This window comes from Vulpes vulpes, chromosome 6, assembly GCF_048418805.1.
Source record: "Vulpes vulpes isolate BD-2025 chromosome 6, VulVul3, whole genome shotgun sequence".
NCBI lineage: Eukaryota > Metazoa > Chordata > Mammalia > Carnivora > Canidae > Vulpes > Vulpes vulpes.
In genome coordinates, this window is record NC_132785.1 from 114,139,829 (window position 1) to 114,160,643 (window position 20,815).

General features: G+C 40.6%; 1 protein-coding gene across 5 annotated transcripts in view; it reads right to left on the minus strand.

Moving 5' to 3' along the window:
* STON2 (stonin 2) overlaps positions 1 to 20,815 on the minus strand; it is a 144,425-nt gene that overhangs the window by 96,583 nt on the left and 27,027 nt on the right. For all 5 annotated transcript variants that reach the window (XM_072762175.1, XM_072762174.1, XM_072762172.1 and 2 more), the window contains 2 exons: positions 13,485 to 13,756; positions 11,216 to 11,491 (listed from right to left, as the gene is read on the minus strand). In XM_072762175.1, the coding sequence (XP_072618276.1) occupies positions 11,216 to 11,491; positions 13,485 to 13,572 (364 nt within the window). In that variant the 5' untranslated portion in view covers positions 13,573 to 13,756. The remainder of the gene's footprint in view (positions 1 to 11,215; positions 11,492 to 13,484; positions 13,757 to 20,815) is intronic.

Genomic DNA, 20,815 nt, shown 5'->3' on the forward strand with positions numbered 1-20,815 from the left:
ATCATAATGCCTCTGAGATTCACTCAAGGTGCTGAACGTATCAATACTCCAGTCCTTTTGATTGCTGAGTAGTGTTCCACAGTATGGATTAACCACGGTTAGTGTTTAACCATTCACCTGTCATAGAACATCTGGGCTGTTTCTGGTTCTTAGCTATTATGAATAAAGGTGCTTTGAATATTCATGTATGGTTTTTGTATGAACCAAAGTTTCCATTTCTCTAGGATAAATGCTGGATCATACAACAGATCATTCATGTATTGCTGGTGAGAATGTAAACTGTAACAATGACTCTGGAAAATAGTTTGGCAGTTCCTTATAAAACCGAACATGCAATTACTTTCTCTGCATCCTCACTAGCATTTAGGATTACCACTATTTTTATTTTAAGTCATCTAATACAGGTGTAGTAACAACTCATTTTATTTGGATTTCCCTATTGGTAATGACATTGAACATATTTCCAGGTGCTTATTTGCCATCTGTATATCCTTTTTGGTGAAACATATGGGTATGTCTCTTGCCCATTTTCTAATTAGATTGCTTGGTTCTTCACTGTTGAGTTTTGAAGTTGCTTTGTATATTTTAGATACTAGTCCTTTGTTGGATATGTGGTTTATAAATATCTTCTCCTGGTCTGTAGGTTCTTTCTTTATCCGCTTAACAGGGTCTTTTATAAAGCAAAAGTTTCCATTTTGATGAGGTCTAGTTTATCAATTCCCTTTTAAATTTTAATAGAACAGATATATTGTATATCTACCATGTTACTGTATAAATAACTATACTGTAAACATAAAAATAGTAAGATTTCTTTGTCCCCCAAAACTATTTTTAGCCTCATTGGAGATATTATCACCTTGTTGATAATGTGTGGGTTAACATTACTAAAACAATTAATATAATTCACCATAATAACACATTAAAGGAATAAAAAACCATATTATCATCATAATACATATAGATAAAGCACTGAATACATTTTAGTATTTATTCATGGTAGCAACTTTTGGAAGACTAGAAACAGAAGAAGCTCCCTAAACCTAGTAGAGCTCATCCTAAAACCCTATGGTAAACATCGTGCAATGCTGGAGAGCCTTCCGTTGGAGATCCTGATCAAGATGACAGGTGCCTACTTCTCCCACTTCTACTCAACATCCTATTTGTGGTCAAAACCTACACAGTAATGCAGGAAGTAAAAAGGAGTGAAAAAAACACAAAACTTATCTTTGCAGATGATGTTTTTATGTACAGAAAATAACCAGGAAACCCTAATAAATTACCAAATTAATAATTTTAGCATAGTACTTGTATGGGTTTTTAAAAAAGATTTTATTCATTTACTCATGAGAGACACAGAGAGAGAGGCAGGGACAGAGGCAGCGGGAGGAGCAGGCTCCCCATGGGGGAGATGTGGGACTCAATCCCAGGACCCCGAGATCACAACCTGAGCCAAAGGCAGACACTCAACCATTGAGCCACCCAGGCATCCAGTACTTGTGTTTTTTTAAATAAATATATAAAAATAATTGCATTTATGAAAACAAGAAATATATAGAAAATTAAACTTAAAACAAGATAGTATTTATAAGACCAACAAAAAATATCAAGCACATATAGTAATGAATGTAACAAAAGTCCTCAGAGGAGACACTCTTAAAGTTTATTAACAGATTGTACAGAAGATCAAAATAAATGGAGCGATATAATTAGGGTTTACGAAAGTTAATGTTGTCAAGATGTTAATTCTCCACAAATTGGTTTATAGATTTTACTGCATTCTAAATCAAAATCCTTGCATATTTTTCCTCCTATTAATAAGCAGAATCACACCATTTAGATATAAACAAAGTAGAATTTTAATAATATATGTTAAAATGAATAAAATAATAGAAATAATAAAATATGATATAGAGAAAAATGAAATTAGACTCCTACAAAACACCAAATGGAAAAATCGATTCTAGCTGGATTGAATATCAAAGTATAAAAGGCTCCACTAGCAATATTTTAGGGGAACCTGGTTGGCACAGTCGGTTAAAGTTCAACTTTTGCTTTTGGCTCAGGTCATGATCTCAGGGTCATGAGTGAAATCAAACCTTGCGTCAGGCTCCAAGCTTGGTGTGGAGTCTGCTTAAGATTCTCTGTCTCTCTCCCTCTGCCCCTCTCCCCCACATTCAAGTGTGTTCTCTCTCAAATAAATATATAAATTAAAAAAAAAAAAAGACACATACCGAAATATGCTTATGACTTCAGGGTAGGGAAAGATTTCCTTTATCAAGACACAGAAAGCACTAAGCATAAAAACAAACAAAATTTTTATCATTATAATTAAGAACTTCTTTTTACAAAAGGAACCATAAAGAGAGTGAAAAGATCATCCATTTTATTCTACATCCATGTGTAGGAGATCCTGCCATATATCATATCCACAAGGAACTCCTAGAAGTCAGCAAGAAAAAGGGAAAGATGCCAAAAAATATATACCCAAATAGGACTTTTATGAAAGAAAAAAAATCCAAATGGCAAAGAAAAGCCAATAATCTGGAAAATACAAATTAAAACCGCATGAAACATCATTACTCTTCCCCTTCCCTTTCTCCATGCCTCTTCATGACTAAAATAGAAAAAATGTTAAAAAAGAAAGGAAAAAAGAAAAGTATGACAATCTCAAGTGTAAACAAGGAAGTGGTGACACAATATCTCTTATATGTGGCTGACAGAGTAAACTAGAACCATTTTAGAAAATAGGTTGGTATTATTTGATCGAGTTGAGGATAAACAGCCTACAGTCCAGCAAGTCCCTTCTGACTCTCATACAAGAAAACCACTAGCTCTTGGTCACCAGGTGTTTAGAATGCTCACAGGTGGGCAGCCTGGGTGGCTCAGCAGTTTAGTGCACCTTCAGCCCAGGGAGTGATCCTGGAGTCCCGGGATCAAGTCCCACATCGGGCTCCCTGCATGAAGCCTGCTTCTCCCTCTGCCTGTATCTCTGCCTCTCTCTGTCTCTGTGTCTCTCATGAATAAATAAAATCTTAAAAAAAAAAAAAAGAATGCTCACAGGAAAAAAAGGGGGGGGGGTGGGAGGGATGCTCATAGAAACATGTTCTTAAATGCCAAAAAGTAGAAACAAGGCAAATATCCAACAGTAATACAATGGATAAATGACCTCCAATCACTTCCCACCATCTCCAAGCTACCACCTTGACTCAAGACACTGCTGTATGACCCAGACTAACGCCATCTCAGATAAATCTGTGGACATATCTGCCTGATGACCTGAAGCCTTCTTAAGCACAGCCCCAACCCCCAACATTCTTTCCCGTCTAACCTCACCCTTGAGGCAAAACGTCCACAATCAGCACAGGAGAAATGACTGTGACACACAGCTACTCTCAAACATTCCCTCTGGGGTGGTCCTACCCACATTACTCCCTAACCTCTTAGGGCTACAAAAGGAGGTCTTATGGGAAGTGAGGTCACAGAGATCTACACCTGCAGTTGCCCAAGACATGCTTCTGTTCCTAAGTTCCTTTAATAAACCATTTCCTGTCAAGGTGGATCTCTTGGCCTTTCTCTCGGGCCTTAGGGCTCCTTTGGCCTTTGGAGGTCATTTTTGCATATCCCTCTTTCATGGAACAACCATTCCTTCTGGATGGTTACAAAGGCTTCCCACTGGGTCACCCTGTTTCCCCAAGTGTCCTGCTCCTCCCAGTCTGTTCTCAACAGAGCAGCCACACAGCTTTCACACAATTACCCGCTCAAATCAAAGTCAGACCTTACCATGTCTCTGCTCAAAACCCTCCGATGGCTTCCCACCATCCAGAGTGAGAGCCAAGGTCCTACCTGTGCCCTCCAAGCACCTACATGGTTCAAGTCCTCATGACCTAAGGCCTCATCCTCTTCCCTTCTCCCCATGTCACTCCACTCCAGTCACATACCACCAACACACACACTGCAGCCCCTCAGAGGCTTGCCATTTGCAGTTCATCTGGACAACTCCTTCCCCAATTTCTGCAAGGAGCACTCCTCACTTCCCTCATGTTTTCACTCAAAAATTAACACTCAGAGACTCACTCCCGATCTTATGTAAAACTTCACATCTTCCCTCACTCCATTCTTTCTTTTCCTCATGTTTCTCTCCTTCCTGCTAACCAAACCATACTGTCTAACACACTGTATCTACAGTTTTATTGTGTTTCTGGTATGGCTTCTCCAGTAGAAAGTATGCTCCATGGGACCGGAATATTCGACTGTATCCCAGGTGCCCTGAACAATGACTACCACAAAGCACCATTGGTTGAATGAATAATAAACTGACAAGCTGTCACCTAAAACAATTAATACAACAAACACAATATTTTTCTTTATTCTTTGAGATCTTAAATAGACTAAAATTTAAATATTTATATGCATTGATGCCATATCCTTTATTTAACTTTGATGTCTAATCACTAGGGCTATATGATTTTTCCAATGCTGTAAACATGCTCATCCATTAATATAAAATAGATCTAATTCCATTCTTCGTTTGTGGCTACCCTGCTTGCTCACAGTTGGCAATACCAAGCAGCTGTCTCGGGACTGGTTCAGAGGAAGCCCCAGAAAGCTTCACTAGCAACAGACTGCCCAACCGTTAGGTAATCTCAGTGTGGGGAGAGCAGGGACTATGGCCAATTTTCTCATAATTGCATTCCCAGCACCTAAGTATTTTTTGCATGAATGAACTAGTTAATTAATGCATGCTTGGCAGTTTATTGTGTTTTGTGTCCTGTGCTGAGGGTAAGATAGGCCACAAGGACCCCCCTGGATGAGCTAGCACATTCTGGAAGAGGAAAATATTAGGGTTCTGATAAAAATGCTTTAAAGTCCCTTTTAGATAACTGGAAGAAATCATTTTCAAGAGATCCTCTCCCCTGCCCAGATGGCATAATGGTAGCTTCAAATATGACAAAAATATACGACAATTTTAATTGTGTTTTTAAGACAGCTCCCAGCAGGGAGAGAAATATGTATGTTTGTATATGTATCATAATTATATATTATGCATATATTACTTATACATGTATATGTAAGCACATGTTATACACATATACTATGTGTGTATATTATGTGCATATGTGTATCTCTGTGCTATGCATATGCACGTTTGTGTGTGCACACTGTGTGTATAATAATGGGAAATCAAAACTGATGATAGCTGTTAAGCAAAGAGCATGATGGGGCAGAGGCTAGCCTAGTTTCTTTGCCTATTTTTTGGAAAAAAAAAAAAAGCCATTTCACTGAGGATGCCATGCCTCAAGTTCTCCCTAACAGCTCATCTTTCATTCATTCATTCATTATTCATTCATTAATCCAACAAATATTAAGTGAGTATCTACTAAGTTCCATGCTCCACATTCTGGGCAGAAAGTAAATGAGACAGACAATATCTCTCTCTTCTAGTGGGGAAGAGAGACTATAAGCAAACAAATATATAACCCTAATCTCAGGTCAAAACATGGGCTATAAAGACATTTAATGCAGAAAAAAGCTAGGTGGTTGGGGCAGGTAGAAATGATGCTTGAGCAGAGCTCTGAGTAAACATGTAGAGGAAGAGTTAGGGGCCAAGGAAACAGCAAGAGCAGAAATGGATTTGTCAGGAACAGCAGGAGATACAGTGATGGGAGCAGAGTGGTGCCCAGTGGAGAGGGGCAGAGGGCATCAGGCCCCAAGGAAGAAGGGCTTTGTTAGAATCCTTCCCCCAGTACATCACCGGCTGAGATGGATTCCGGAAAGGTCATTAATTACTCTTAAAAGCAGAGAACAATTCAAGGTATTAAAAGAAAATAAAACCTCCTCTGTTGAACAGGGAAATACATATGCATGCCAAATGCAATGCGCCTTGGCTACATATTCACCAAATGGTTGGGCTCTTATTCCACTCCCACCCACCAATTCACCCTCAGTTGCCAGAATAAAAAGTATCATAGAAAGTAACCACTGGGCTAGCCTTCTTCAGGATTAAGTCTCTCAGCTGTCACCCCTGCCTCCCTCTTAAATGGCTGACATCATCTCTGGTCTTCCCCCAAACAAGTGGCTCTTTCTCTGGTCCCAGATAATGAGCTTCTCCAGATACAATGGGAAGGCCTTAGCCCAAGCTTTTGGGGAAGACATTTGAAGCACAAGGGAATATTAGTGTTTTGCTTGGGCTGTGGAACAAATGTTCCGGAAATGAAAATTTTTTTGTTTGTAATTATGCATATCCTGCAGCATCTGCATAATGGGTCAAATTCAGCCTTGGCCTTGCTGCAAAACTGCCATCCATGTCTGTGGAGGAAGGTCAGCACATAACACCATGAGTGAACAGGAAGCTTCATGCTGAAAATAGTGCCAGAATTTTTTTTTTTTTTAATTTTGGAAATGAACTTTCCTCTTTCGAGTCAATTTATCTGTATTTGCAAACATATTCTAAGCACACACATACACTTGTAAAATGCACATATATGGAATCAGCCTTTGCTCTGAGAGGATCTTTATAAAGATTTTAGGGGTGGGGGTGAATGTGTGACGGGCACTGAGGGGGGCACTTGACGGGATGAGCACTGGGTGTTATTCTGTATGTTGGCAAATTGAACACCAATAAAAAATAAATTTATTATTAAAAAAAAGATTTTAGGTAATATATAAGCTGACTGCTACATTCTTCCTGTTACATGGTGGAATTTTAAAATAGAGGAGACAAAAATACTAAATTAGGAAAACTTTTTGCCACCAGGGAAACTCAGAAACACTACTGCTAAGAGATCCAATGTGAATAAAATACCACCTGGGATTAGGCTCATTTTCAAAATTTTTTATTTTATTTTATTTATTTTTATTTTTTATTCATGACAGACAGAGAGAGAGAGGCAGAGACACAGGCAGAGGAAGAAGCAGGCTCCATGCAGGGAGCCCGATGTGGGACTCGATCCTGGGTCTCCAGGATCAGGCTCTGGGCTGAAGGCGGCACTAAACCGCTGAGCCACCTGGGCTGCCCTCAAAAATACTTCTTAAGAGAACAATATAAAGATCCAATTTTGATTTGAACAGATTCACCAGAAGTTTGGTAGGTTTTTTTCCCTTTGCTTGTTTCAACACTTTAGATCTGCTGTGTTCTGCTGCTGTTCTAAAGGTTTAGCAGAATATCTATGCATTAAGGTTTGAGGTTCAGCAAACACGTTTTCAGTTAAATTTTTTGACATTTTTCACTGGGTAACCCAGTTTAATCACACGGCATTTTCAGACAAAGATGGGAACAGTATTCTTGTGGCTACTTTAAGTCTTAAATTTGAGTATTTGGCAGTTAAGATTCTAATAAAAATCTTTTTAAAGAGAATATTTATCAACATAGCCTGAGCCAAAGTGTTCTTGTTAAATCAAAGAGATACAAATTTCACATTTGGTCTCCACGAAATTTCAGAGGTTTTAATGGAGGAAATAATATTTACAAAGAGGGCATGATTTTATCTGCTCCTCATTCCTAGCATCCTCAGGTCCAAATAATTGACGCCAGCCATTGTTCTTCTATGTGTGGTTACAAAAAGACTTTGTCACTCCATTGACTGATTTTATTCATATTTTTCTGAGAGAGATGATGTGTCTCCTTTTCTCCAGACCAACCACAATGGCACTTACTCAAAATCCAAAACAAAGTTGCTGCCCTGATGGATTTTTTTTTTTTTTTTTTTTTTTTTATGATAGGCACACAGTGAGAGAGAGAGAGAGAGGCAGAGACATAGTCAGAGGGAGAAGCAGGCTCCATGCACCGGGAGCCTGACATGGGATTCGATCCCGGGTCTCCAGGATCGTGCCCCGGGCCAAAGGCAGGCGCTAAACCGCTGCACCACCCAGGGATCCCTGCCCTGATGGATTTAAAACATTTCTGGAGTAGTCTTCCCCTTCAGCTGTTGCTCCTTGTTATCCAATCAACCTGAGTATGCTTCAGTGCAAGATAAAATAAGTAGCCAGGTCACCAAGGTAGGGGGTAACGACTTCCTGGCTTATTTAAGATCCCCAGTGTAGCTTCTGATGATTAGATGCTATAAAAATAAGAGATTTACCACAAATGACAGTCTCTTTGTCCCTTACTCAACTGTGCCTCCAGCCTCCTTGCATTTTAATTTGGGCAAGTAGTACAACGCCATTCCAGGCTGAAATCCAACACTCCCTTGGTTTTATTTGTAGGTGGCACAGCTTAAAAAATAAACTCTTTTGATTATTTGGTTGGTTGGGTTTTTTTTTCCCTTCTTCTTTTGCTCTTTGTCTGCCAGAAAAACTATGAACAGTGCAGGAACGGGACCCAGGGGGGATGGAAAAGGAGTATCCCAGAAAACAGTTTTCCACCTAACTACTCCACGTGTGTGCACACATCTGCTATCTTTCCCAGCTTCTCCCTACATGCCTAGATGTGAAGGTATGGAATAGCTGGCCATGGAAGGTTCCACTGTCTGCTTCCAGAAATCCAGATGAGGAATCCATCCCATTTTCCCTCTTTCTTTTAGGTCAAGATCATGATCATCTTATCAAAAAATATTCACAAAGAAGCTGCATGGGACAGGGCTGAAGGGGTTCAAAATAGGTCTCCCCAAAACCACCTTGGCATGGGGACTATTTTGAGCTGAAGGCAACGGAGATCCTGCAGGCTGGAGAGAAACTACTGTCCCGCCTTTAACTACCTGGTTAGAATCTAACTGGAGTATCTTTCCCAAAATAAGGGTTATTACCAGAGATAAATTTTACCTGAGTGACCCATCTGCATGGCAGGGCAAACATCCAAACATCTGCTCTTACTGTCCTGGGAACTGTCCTCCCCTCCTTTGAAGCCTCAGGCCCCTATCCCACTCCCTAGCTCAGGATGGCACATACACCTCATTTTATCAGCCTATGAACCTTTTTTATACATGGGGTTCCCAAAGTACAAAATTATACTTTCTTTTCTCCTATGAATCTGTCTCATGTCAACTGAAGTCTTAGACCAGCCAGAAGAAATTTTGGAGGGTAGAGGAAACTTTCCTTCCCCCAAGTCTAAAATACACATTTTCCTCTTTCTCCTGACATAGAGATGTCTGACTAGAAAGTGCTAGGCACGTAACAGAAGCAAACAGGACACGGGAATAAAATAGGAAGAAACAAAGAAACTGCAACTACATTATAGGAACGAGAATCGGTTTGTTCTGGTGATACTGACATGGCTAGAAAGACAGCAGAAGCCATGAACAGTTTCTACAGATTTTCCTTATTTCTGGCTGAACTTCACCACCTACATGCATTGAGACACACGGATATATTTCACACCTCACAAACAGATTCCTGATTTCAGCACATTTAAATACAGCACATCAAGTATCTCCCTTGCCCCAATTATTTTTTTTAAAGGTTTGTTTATTTATTTATTTGTTTGTTTATAAGAGACACAGAGAGAGAGAGAGAGAGAGAGAGAGAGGGGCAGAGACACAGGCAGAGGGAGAAGCAGGCTCTATGCAGGGAGCCTGATGTGGGACTCAATCCTGGGACTCCAGGATCACACCCTGGGCTGAAGGCAGGCGCTAAACCGCTGAGCCACCCAGGGAACCTCCCTTGCCCCAATTCTAATTCATTCATGGGCTGTCCATTAGAAAAAGTTTACTTAATACACACAGGGTGAAGCTGTAGCCCAAAAGAGGTCCAGGGTCTTCTTGCTAGAAATTAATAAACTAAGAGAAGCATTTTTTAGAGTGGACAAATGAGACATTGATGGACAAATCATTTCTATATTGTCAGATTAGACTAAAAACTAAAAAGAATCAGATGACCACTCATTTCGTAGAACTGGCCATCCAGCCAACACACAGATTTCTCCAAGTGGACACCACTGATCTAGGGCACTACTGAACAAAAGCTCTGAGGAAGATCACAACCAAATGATAAATAACAAGGGAAAATGATGTTTAAATATGAAGAAATATAGGAATGCCTGGGTGGCTCAGTCAGTTAAGTGTTTGACTTTGTTCAGGTCATGATCTCAGAGTCCTGAGATTGAGCCCTGTGTTGGGCTCCGCACTCAGTTGGGGAGTCTGCTTGCCCCTCTCCCTCTCCTTTTGCTGCTCCTCTAGCTCGTGCTCTCTCTCTCTTTCTCTATCAAATAAATAAAATCTTTTAAAATATAATATAAAATCTTTTAAAAATATGAAAGAGTATAGGACCTTAGAATGGGATGATTACCCTGGATTATCTTGGTGAGCCCAATGTAATCACAAGGTCCTTAAAAGTGAAAGAGGTAGGCAGAAATCAGAGGGAGCTGTGATTACAGAAGAAAGGCAGAGAGATGCAACAATGTTGGCTTTAGAGACAGAGGAAGGGGACATGTGCCACGGAATGTGGGCAGCATCCAAAAACTAGAAAGGGCAAGGAAAACAGATTCTTCCCTACAGCCTTCTGGAAGGAATGCAGCCTTGCCAACACTCTGAATTAGCCCAGTGACACCAAGTCCAATACAGGGGCTTTCGAACTACAGACTTTTGAACTGTAAGAAAATAAGGTTATGCTGTTTAAACCACTAAGTTTGTGGTAATTTGTTATGCAGGACATAGGGAACTAAGATGGTCACAAAAGTGATCCAGTCAGCATTGGCATGCTTTGGTACACAACAGAATCAGCAGCCAGGTGACCAGGGTGGGGACGAACAATTCTCTGGCTTTGTTAAGCTCCCCAGGGTAGCTTCTGGCTATTTAAGTGCCACAAAATAAGAGAATTATCATTAAGGACAGTCCCCACCCTTGAAAATTTAGATCTAACGGGTCTGGGACACAAGAATATCCATGTTTACCTAGTGACTCTATTAGAAATTGATGGTGGTCCACGTTCTGAAAGACATGCATTTCTGCTCATAAGGAGCTTATAATTTAGGTGCTGAGCAAACATAATTCCAATACCTAATAGATAATAAATATGCATAGTTCCAAAGACAGGTCAACATCCAGGCACAAGTACAGAAGGCTAGAAATGGCCCAGAACACATAAATCCTTCTATATGCTTGAATAACAAAGCCTAGTTGTAGAATTAAGCCAGATGAGATCTCCACCAGCTCTCCTGTAGGCTGCCACCAAAGGGTTCTGGTAAAAGTAGAATCCTGGCAACCCTGTAGATCTCTCCTGGAAAAGCACCCCTGGTGAGCACAGACCTAAGCCAAAACCCTTCTCAACCTCCCATCTGTCTCACCTGTTTCCTTCTGAGACGGTGATGTGCTAGCCCAGGGGGTGTCATCTTCAAACTGAACCCAGTTGCTGATGGCCGAGGCCAGGTCAGGTGGGGGCTGCTCAGGGCTCCCAGGAGGGGAGGTTGCTTCAGAAATGAGGCCCAGCTTTTCGGAGGAGTCATCCTGCTCTGAGTGGGAAAGCTCCTGGGAGCCTCCATCCGCCACATGGTTCTCCCCGGAGGAGCTCTCAGACTGGTCTGAGTAGGATGACAGTGCTGGGAGATGCTCTTCGGTGCCCCCTGAAACAGATACCGGACACCACCATCAATGATGTGAGGAAGCCCACTCTTCAAAACTGTCTCATGAAGGAAAATCCAAGGATAGGTAAGGGGTGACCACAAGACATACCATTCTGGTGAGTGCAGAAACACCCACGCCCACCTGTCTCTACGCTGACGGAGTGTTTTCCTAACATTGTATACATGAAGGATAACCTCAGCATGCCTACAAACAGCACCCAGGCAGGCTGAGACTGGAAGCCTTATTCACTATTATCCTAGCATCTACTCCACTGGTTGGCGGTCACAAAAATGCTTAGAGGCCACACAGAAATATAGCTGAGTCAAAGGAGAAAAGCAAAAGGCAACAGGGACTGATGGAGACTTTGGCTGAACAGGAGAGCTTCTGTCTGGACTAAATACATTCACATTCAAATTCACACTTCAAACTCCATGCAGTCCAAACTATACATGTCTGTGGACTGCCAGGTGCAAACTCTGTACTGACGATCCAGCTGAATGAGGCCCAGAGGCTCTTCCCCTACCTTTCTAGCACTTTATTGGTCCTAGGATACTTAACGGCCTTCAAAAAAAAATTTTTTTTTTAAATAATTATATTCTAATTGTGGCGGTGGTTACACAAATCGATTAAAGTTTCACCACTGCATACCAAAAGAGATCAATTTTATTATATGAAAACTTTTTAAAAATAAAGGCACTAACATAAAACTTTTTTCTGCCATCATTAGCCAAACAAACTAGTCTACCTGCACGTAACCAAATGCTTTAGACTAGCACTGCCCAACAGAAATAAAAGCTGAACCACATATGTAATTTTAATTTTTTTAATAGCCAGATTAAAAAAAAAGTAAAAGAGGTGAATTACTTTTAGTAATATAAATTTCAACTCAGCATGTTGAAAAGTTGTAATTCTAACATATAATTAATATAAAAGTTACTAATGAATTATCCTACTTTCACTAGGTCTTTGAAATTCGATGTATTTTATACTTAAAACACATCTCAATTCAGACTAGCTGCATTTCAAGGACTCAATAGCCACATGGCCACCATACTGGACAGCTCACCTGTCAACTCACTTTCCAGGTGCTGTAAATGAAGCTGAGCAGTGCTAGCTGCAGTGGAGCAGGTTCACCCAACAAGGCTCTGCAAATATCTCCTGTCCCCTACCTTGACCTTCATCCCTGAGCAGCAGGTCCCTAGAAGTCAATTTAGCCAGCTTCACCATAATCATGGATGGCAATTAACTGAGCTCTTTCCATGTGCCAGGCACTGTTCTAAGCACTTTACATATATTAATTCATTTAATCCTCACAGCCCTCCTGAGAAAGGTACTGTAATTACCCCTACTACACAGATAAACTACTTCACAGAGAGGTTAAATAAACCATCTACCCAAGGGCACATCACTTAGCTGTGACAGAGCCAGCATCCAAGCCCAAGCAACCTGGCTCTAGCACATGTCACGCTTCACAACTATGCTTTAAAAACTGAGAAAATCCGGGATCCCTGGGTGGCGCAGCGGTTTGGCACCTGCCTTTGGCCCAGGGCGCGATCCTGGAGACCCGGGATCGAATCCCACATCGGGCTCCTGGTGCATGGAGCCTGCTTCTCCCTCTGCCTGTGTCTCTGCCTCTCTCTCTCTCTCTCTCTCTCTGTGACTATCATAAATAAAAAAAAAAAATAAAAAAAAAAAACTGAGAAAATCCAAATTGCTACTGGGAGTAACACCCTATAAGGTTGAGTATGACGTACTTTGTAAATTTGAAGTTTATGCTCCTTGGAAGAAAGCACCAATACTTTTGGTATTTCCAGGCCCTCTTGTTTGGGACTCTAAGTTTCCTAAAATACTTCCCCCAGGCTTCAAAAGTGGAAAAATCTGCACTTGAGGAAAGTGATAAACTGGCTCTTTTTTACATATTAAGATCCCACCCAAAGAATGATCAAGTAGAAGTCATTATAAACAGCTGTGGCTCTTTGCTGCGCTTCTTACCCTCAGAAGGGACAGGAAAGAGTGGCTCCTCATTGAAGGAGACCCACTCTGACTGGTGGGTAGCGATCACATGGTCCAAGGTCGTCATGCTAGGAAGGCACTGGTCATCTTCACACCGACAGTCTCAGGCAGACCCCAGAGTAATGTCTGGGGTGGAGGTATGGTGGCGCGGTGGACTTCGGGCCTCGGCTCTGTTACAAGGGTCTTGCAGAGGGCAGACTTAGAACATAGATTAGCTCCTCTTGCCTTTGGCTAATCTGCCAAGCAGAAATCTGTGTAAAAAAATAATAAAAATGAAAAAGGACAACTATCACATTATCTCCAATCCACACAGGTCCAGGGTTTTCAACACTGCCCACGAGGAGGTCTGGATGGTTTTCAACTTGTATTACTTGTCTCTTCCCTGTCTTGTTGCCACTTCTTATACAGAAATATCTGCCTTTAGCATCAAGATCTCTGCATATGACTTCATATCAGACTTGTAAATAATCACGCAAATTTTAGTAATCAGATTCCCAAATTTCCCCAATTATTATATTTTGGAAATACTTTCATTTATAATATAAGGCTATTGTTGTGAAACAAAAAACTTTTCAAAGTACTTTCACTCTCTTTTACTAGATGGTAAAATAAAAGCATGTTCTTTCCTCTTAAATCATAGCACTTTTTGCCTTAGGCAGGTAGCTCTTTGCAAGCTTGATTTAAATCCCTGGCAGAAACCCAACTATCTCCAGATGGTACCTCCAAGCATGGTTTACCAATCAAGAGAAATAGAAATGGAATCATCTTGTTCATTTGGAGTAAAGGGGAAGGGAATATTTGCTTTATAAAATGTGAGTCAAAAAAACACGTTTTCAATCTAGGCCAATTTGAATTAGTACATAAAAGTCTAGCCTTTACTCACATTACAATTATGTTCTATGTATATAGATTCTTAATAGACTCATAATTCTGTTTGTACTATTAATGTCCATTTACAGTTTGAACCTACTTCTTGCTCTTATGATAAATTAATAAAATCTGAATCAATGAAAAATTAATGTTTCCACAAAAGAGCTACTATTTGCCCTGAATAATATCAGTTCTTATTAATGGAATACTTACAATATTCATTTTGGTCTAGAATAATTTAACCCATATCCTTCTGACTGGTGCATAATAAAATAAAATGTTGAGGAAATTTTAGTATAGGTTTTCACCTGCTATAAATAATCTATGCTGGGGTTAATCAGAATAGAAATATTTAATAGTTTTTGTCTTTTTTGGTTGTAAAAACAGTTCCCCTGTATAATACTGCCTAAAAATAACTGCTTTCATACATTTATAATTTTTAAAAACATATTTTTAAAATATATCTTAAAATATTTTATTTGAGAGAGAGAGTGAATGAGAGGGAGAGGGAGAGAGAATCTGAAGTAGACTCCACACTGAGCATGGATTCATCATCATGGGGTCAGGAGGGTTTAATTCCACAACTGTGAGATCATGGCTTGAGTTGAAACCAAGAGTTGGACATTTAATCAACTGAGCCACCAAGGCACCCCCAGAAACATATTTTCATACCATACTTCATTTGATTTGATAGCCATTTTAGTTAAGTAAAGCAGATATAACTATAATCTTTTACAGATGAAGAAATTTGGGGTGAGAGGAGTGATTTATCCATCACCTTCATTGTTTTGAGGCCCTTGTTTGATGCCCTAAGATATTACCTCCAGGCTTCTAACTGGAATAATTCACACATTCCAGTACAGTGACAAATAGGACTCTTCCTCCATGATTAAGACCTTATCCACAGAATCATCAACTAGAGGCCATAACATCAGGTGTGTTAGATGCACCAAGCTAGGAAGTGATCAATACAACCCTAAAACCTAGGTCTTCTAGTGCCAAAACACTCTGATCTTTGGAACACAGACACACACACACACACACAAAAACAAAAACAAAACAAAACAAAACAAACCACTAGAATATATGCAAACTCCCCCAACTAAAGTACTTTACAAACACCAATTACAACAGAACCATAATGAAACAATCTGCGAAACTCCCCATGTGGAAATCTGCCAGGATACTCCAGCTGTGCAGAGAATGGAAAGCCTGGAAATCTTTCTTCCAAGTCCCTCTCCTAAGATTCTTACCAACCATAGGACCAGACGTATGCAAACAGCCTGGAAAATACAGTGCTCCAAAACCAGATCTCATCAGAGAACCAGGCAGAGCCCAAAGACCCTAAAGCTGACTCCAGCGGACTTCTCCCTTCAAGCTGTTCTCAAGTCCCATCAAACATCAAGGTCACTCAGTGTGCTGGTGGCTGCAGGCCAAGATAAGACAGCAGAATAGTAGAGTCAGGCTCCTCCTCTCCCTACAACAGCAGCATGTAAGCCAAGTCCAGCAACAACAAAAAGCCACAACACAAGTCCATGTGCTGACACATGCAGCGTCATAGCTCAATGGGAAAAACATCCTCCTGACCCCGTGATGATGAATCCAGCAAAATTCACAGATGAGTGTGGGTGGGGGAGGGGACGAGAGGAGAAGGAAAAGGGTGAGGGCAATGGGACAAATACTGAGAAATTTTAGAGCTCAAAGGTTTTAAATACCAAAGGTCCAACTCTCAAGTTCACAGATGAGTAAACAGAGACCCAAGGAAATCAAACATAGCAACACAGGAGAGCATGGGCCTGGGACTTGAATCCTATACAGCCTTTAAGTCTCATTTCACCCCTGTACAGTAGGAACAACAAGACTCACTTCATAATTTTAAGGATTAAGAGAGAGAATATACACAGAGTGTTTAGTACTGGGAGTAATGAACCCTCTGTAACATAGAGGTCTTACTACGTGCCAGGCCCCAGTCCAAACTCCTTATGATGTCAGCAATAGCAGTTGTTGCTGTTGTTAAATTACATGCCAGAAGTCACACAGCGCATTAGTGGAAGTCTTGGGACTAGAATACAAATTTCATAAAACTACCCCATTTCTGTCATTTACATATGCTGGCATTAGGGATTTCTCTTTTCAATCATTTTTAGAGCAATTCTCCCAGATGTTATATGGAGTCAAGCACTTGACCTCCTCTTTACAGACAAGGGCACAGTCTAGCTAAGGAACAGAGACTACTACTCAAAGCATGAATGAAAGAAGAGCCCCAAAGCTTTACCTACACTTCCTTAGCTTGTCCATCCCAGGTCCAGATATTGACTGGTTACAGATAATAAACAGTCCCAAAAAAGCCTAGTGGAACAAATTTATTACAGGGATCCCTCTATCATAATCCTGTGAAATGGATTCTGGGTACTTGCCATGACAACAGCATATCCAATAAGCCACAAGATGCTTGACCATGCAGAGTGCTGTGCTAGCAGCTGGAAACCACAGAGGAACCCAATAATTGTGAGGCTAAGTTCACACTGGAATTGGGTTCGCTGTGAAAACCTCACCCCATTTTTAGAATGTGAATCATAAAGTGAGGTTTAAAATCACCACAAATGGGGAGTGACTCAGTATCAGAAGCAGGATTGACCAAGAGGCACTACAAGTTTCATTGAAGTCTCTGGGTTGTCACTTCAGAGAGCAGCTTCTTTCCAGCACCCCTTACACACTAAAATCTGGGGATGGAAAACACAGTTGGCTAATAAAATGGGAGTCATAGAAATGGACCTATTTTGTGCCAATCCTGATACACATTCAAGAGCCCTATGTGTTTGGAAATATACTAAGCACCCTTTGAGATAGTGACCCTCAAGCAGCTTGCAATCTAGCTGGGGACAAAGAAGAGCAAACAACAAATCTGGAAATCATCCTGCTGCAGGACACACCAGAAATGCTGTTTAGCCATAGAGAGATCTGCAAGGGCTGGAACTGTAAAGAAATGAGCAGACTTCTAGGATTTGAAGGATACCCTCACATCTGGACCAGCAGAAGGGAAGAGAAAGAATATCTGAGCACAACTCGGGACAGAGGATCATCATAAGTGGGCTTGTTTCTAGGCCAGTGAAGAGGTCAGTCTGATGAAAGCTGAGGTGCCTACGGAGGAAATGTGGGGAGAGAGGATTGGTAGCCTTACCAGCTGAGAACAGTTCCATTGGAAATGGAGCTACCTAAGGTTGAAGAGTGGAGAGTGACTGAAGAACTGTGCATATGCGAGATTAATGTTCCTCAGACTGCAATGACAAGAAGCTTAGAGATGGAAACCATCGGCCACAATAGGACTCCAGTGTCTTGGGCGATGTCAGGGGCCAGCATTATCAGGAATGTGTACTGAGCTCTCTGTGCTGGGCCCATTTTAGGGCCAGATGGCACAAGGGAGAACAAGACAGCATCACTGGCCTCAAGCAGCTTACAGCAGATGGCAGAGGGGTATGGCAGCCACATAAAACAATAACACAGTCGGTTCTCTAACCTATTTTGACAGGTTATCCATCAAAACAATAACCGCAGAGCATCAAGGAATTAATTAAGAGACTACTGAGCAGCAGGCAGTCATGAGCTACCCCTTAAATTGGAAAGGAGGGCTCTGAGCAAAACAGTGGAGGGGCAAAGCCATTTTAGGAAGGGGGAGCAGGACTGGCATGTCTAAATGTCAGTGAGTTATGTTGTGTTTATGGGAGGAGATGATAGGCATGGTGTTGAGTGCACTGGAAAAGGAGGTGTTAGAACAGTGACAGCTCTACATTCCAGAATGAGTTTGACCTCTTGAAACTACCTTTTCCATTCCCAAGGGCCTTGATTCAGCCCCTCACTGTCTCTCACCTAGATAAGCACCAGCATCTTACCTTTCTCCCTGCCTTCTTGGTCACATCCCTCCAAAGTACTACCCAATCTACTGTGCCAGAGTGTTGTTCCTAAAAACTGAAATGCCCATGCCACAGCTCTGCTTAAAAACCCCTGAATGGCTCCTCAGAGCCAGAGACTCCTTTCCTCCTTGTGTTAGGCAGAGTCAGTTTCTGTTGCTTACAACCAAGAACTCTGATACATGGTACCCTTCCTGGACTCTCCTTAATCCCACTTGCCCCTTATCCCCCATATCTTCTGTGTACTTACAGTGTCTCACTTACATTAGTTTATCAAATTATAATGACATTATTTGCCAATGCAGCTCTCATGCTAATTAGCATGTAAGCTCCCTGAGAAAGGGGATTAGATTGTTTTCTTGTTGATGTCTTCTACTCTTAGAATAGGGTCTTGCATTTTGTAAATATCGAGTAAATGGCTGAATTAGTGAATGAGCAAATTAACTTGTTTTACCACTCCTCAGGGTTTCGAGCAGGCAATGTTTTGCTAAGGTTAATTTACACGCTGTATATAAGATAGCTTGAGGAACATTCTAGACATAGGCAACATGTTCATTTCCTTTTCTTTCTGATCTAAAACTCTGCTATCCAATTCCAACACAGTAGCCACAAGACACCAAGTAACTATTAAGATGTAGCTAGTCCAAACTGAGTTGTTCTTTAAGTATAAAATATATACCAGATTTCAGAGAGTACAAAAATGTGTAAAATATCTACTTAATAATTTTCACATTGATTACATGTTGAAAAGATAATATATTAGATTTATTGGGCCCAATAGAACATACTGTTAATTTCACCTGTTTCCTTTAACATTTTTTAAATGGGGCAACTAGGAAATTTAAAATAATATGTATGTGGTTTGTACTCTATTTCTACTGAACAGCATGGCTCTATAATACTCCACTCTTTATTTCATCTTTGTTTCTGAAGGATATTTTTCAGTAGACATAGAATCTAAGGTTGACTTTTCCTTTCCTTTCATATTTTGACTTTTGGTTTCTATTGTTTCTGATGAGGAGTTGGCTTTATCTCCTCTCCTACTGATCTCTCTTCAAGTTCGTTGACTCTTCTATCATCTTCATTTCCTGTTAATCTCATCCTGTGAATTTTTCATCTTAATGATTCAACTTTTCTATTCTAAAATTTTTATTAGACTCTTTTACAGTTTCTATTTCTCTGTTGAGATGCCCTATATGTTTACTCCTTATAACAATATTTTCCTTTAGTTCTTTACACATATTTATAATAGCTGTATTACAGGTTTTGTCTGCCATATCCAACATCTGGGCCATTTAGGGATTAGTTTCTGTTGACTTTTTAAAATTATTTTAATATTAAAATTAATATTTTCCTATTTCTTTGCATACCTACTAATTGTTGATGATACACTGAACATATTCTGGATTTGATCTTCCTCTGCAGAGATGATTTTTGTCAGAAGTTAACCTGCTTGCTCACACTCATCCTGTATGGGCTTGGTCTTCACTTTGTTGGATGGATTCGTAAAAAGCCAAAGAAGATGTCTCCTAAGCCCCTCTGACAGCAACAGAACTCAACTTCCAAACTCAATATCCACGGCAGATTTCAACAGCACTTGGCTCTAGGCATTGTTAGGGTGGGTTTAGAGTAGGTCTTACTCTAGAGCAGCTGGCAAACTACAGCCGTGACACAGGCTGGCCCTCTGCCTTTTTTCACAAATAAAGTTATATTGAGACAAAACCATGCACATTCATTTACATACTGTCTATGGCTGCTTTTGCTCTACAATAGAAAGTTGAGCAGTTAAAACAGATACTGTATAGCTCACAGGACCTAAAATAATTACTACCTAACTCTACAAAATATTTTTATCAATCCTGCTTGAAAGCATGTTCCTTACCCCTAAGACATAAAATTTTTGTGTCTCTTCTGAAGCTTAGAATGTTAATAATGTGTTAAGAAGGTCTTTCTAATGTGGTTGGGCTAGACTGCCAACATCTCCTAGTATTGCTTGATCTCTACTATTTCTGTTCCATTCTCAACCTCGAAGCCACCACTTTTAGTAAATCTCCTATGGTTTTGTCTGTACATGCGCACTCCAGGCAGGCCAAGGATTCCCTGGGTATACCCAGACACACTTCTGCTCCCCCCTTCCTCTTGCTACTCTCTATATTCTAATGCCCTGCCCAGCAGATACCAGCTGCTTCAACTGCCCCAGACTCTGATCTGTTTCCTTAGCTCAGCAGGACTGCTGTGCTCAGTGCAGACTTCAGCATACAATGCTACATCAGGAAACTCTCCCCTGGAAGAGAGCCAAAGTGATCATCAGGCTCATCTCATGAGCTTTCCTTCTCTCAGGATTGAAATACTGTGCTTTCTTTCCATTGACCAATACTTGAAAATAGTTGCCTCATACATTGTCCAGTAGTTTTATGGTAGTACAATGCACAAGGACTAGTTTGTTACCAGTTATGGCCCAAATTGGAAATCTTCCTAGGAAACATTCCCTCTGACAATCATTTTTAAAAAGAGAAAGAGTCCAGTTCAGAT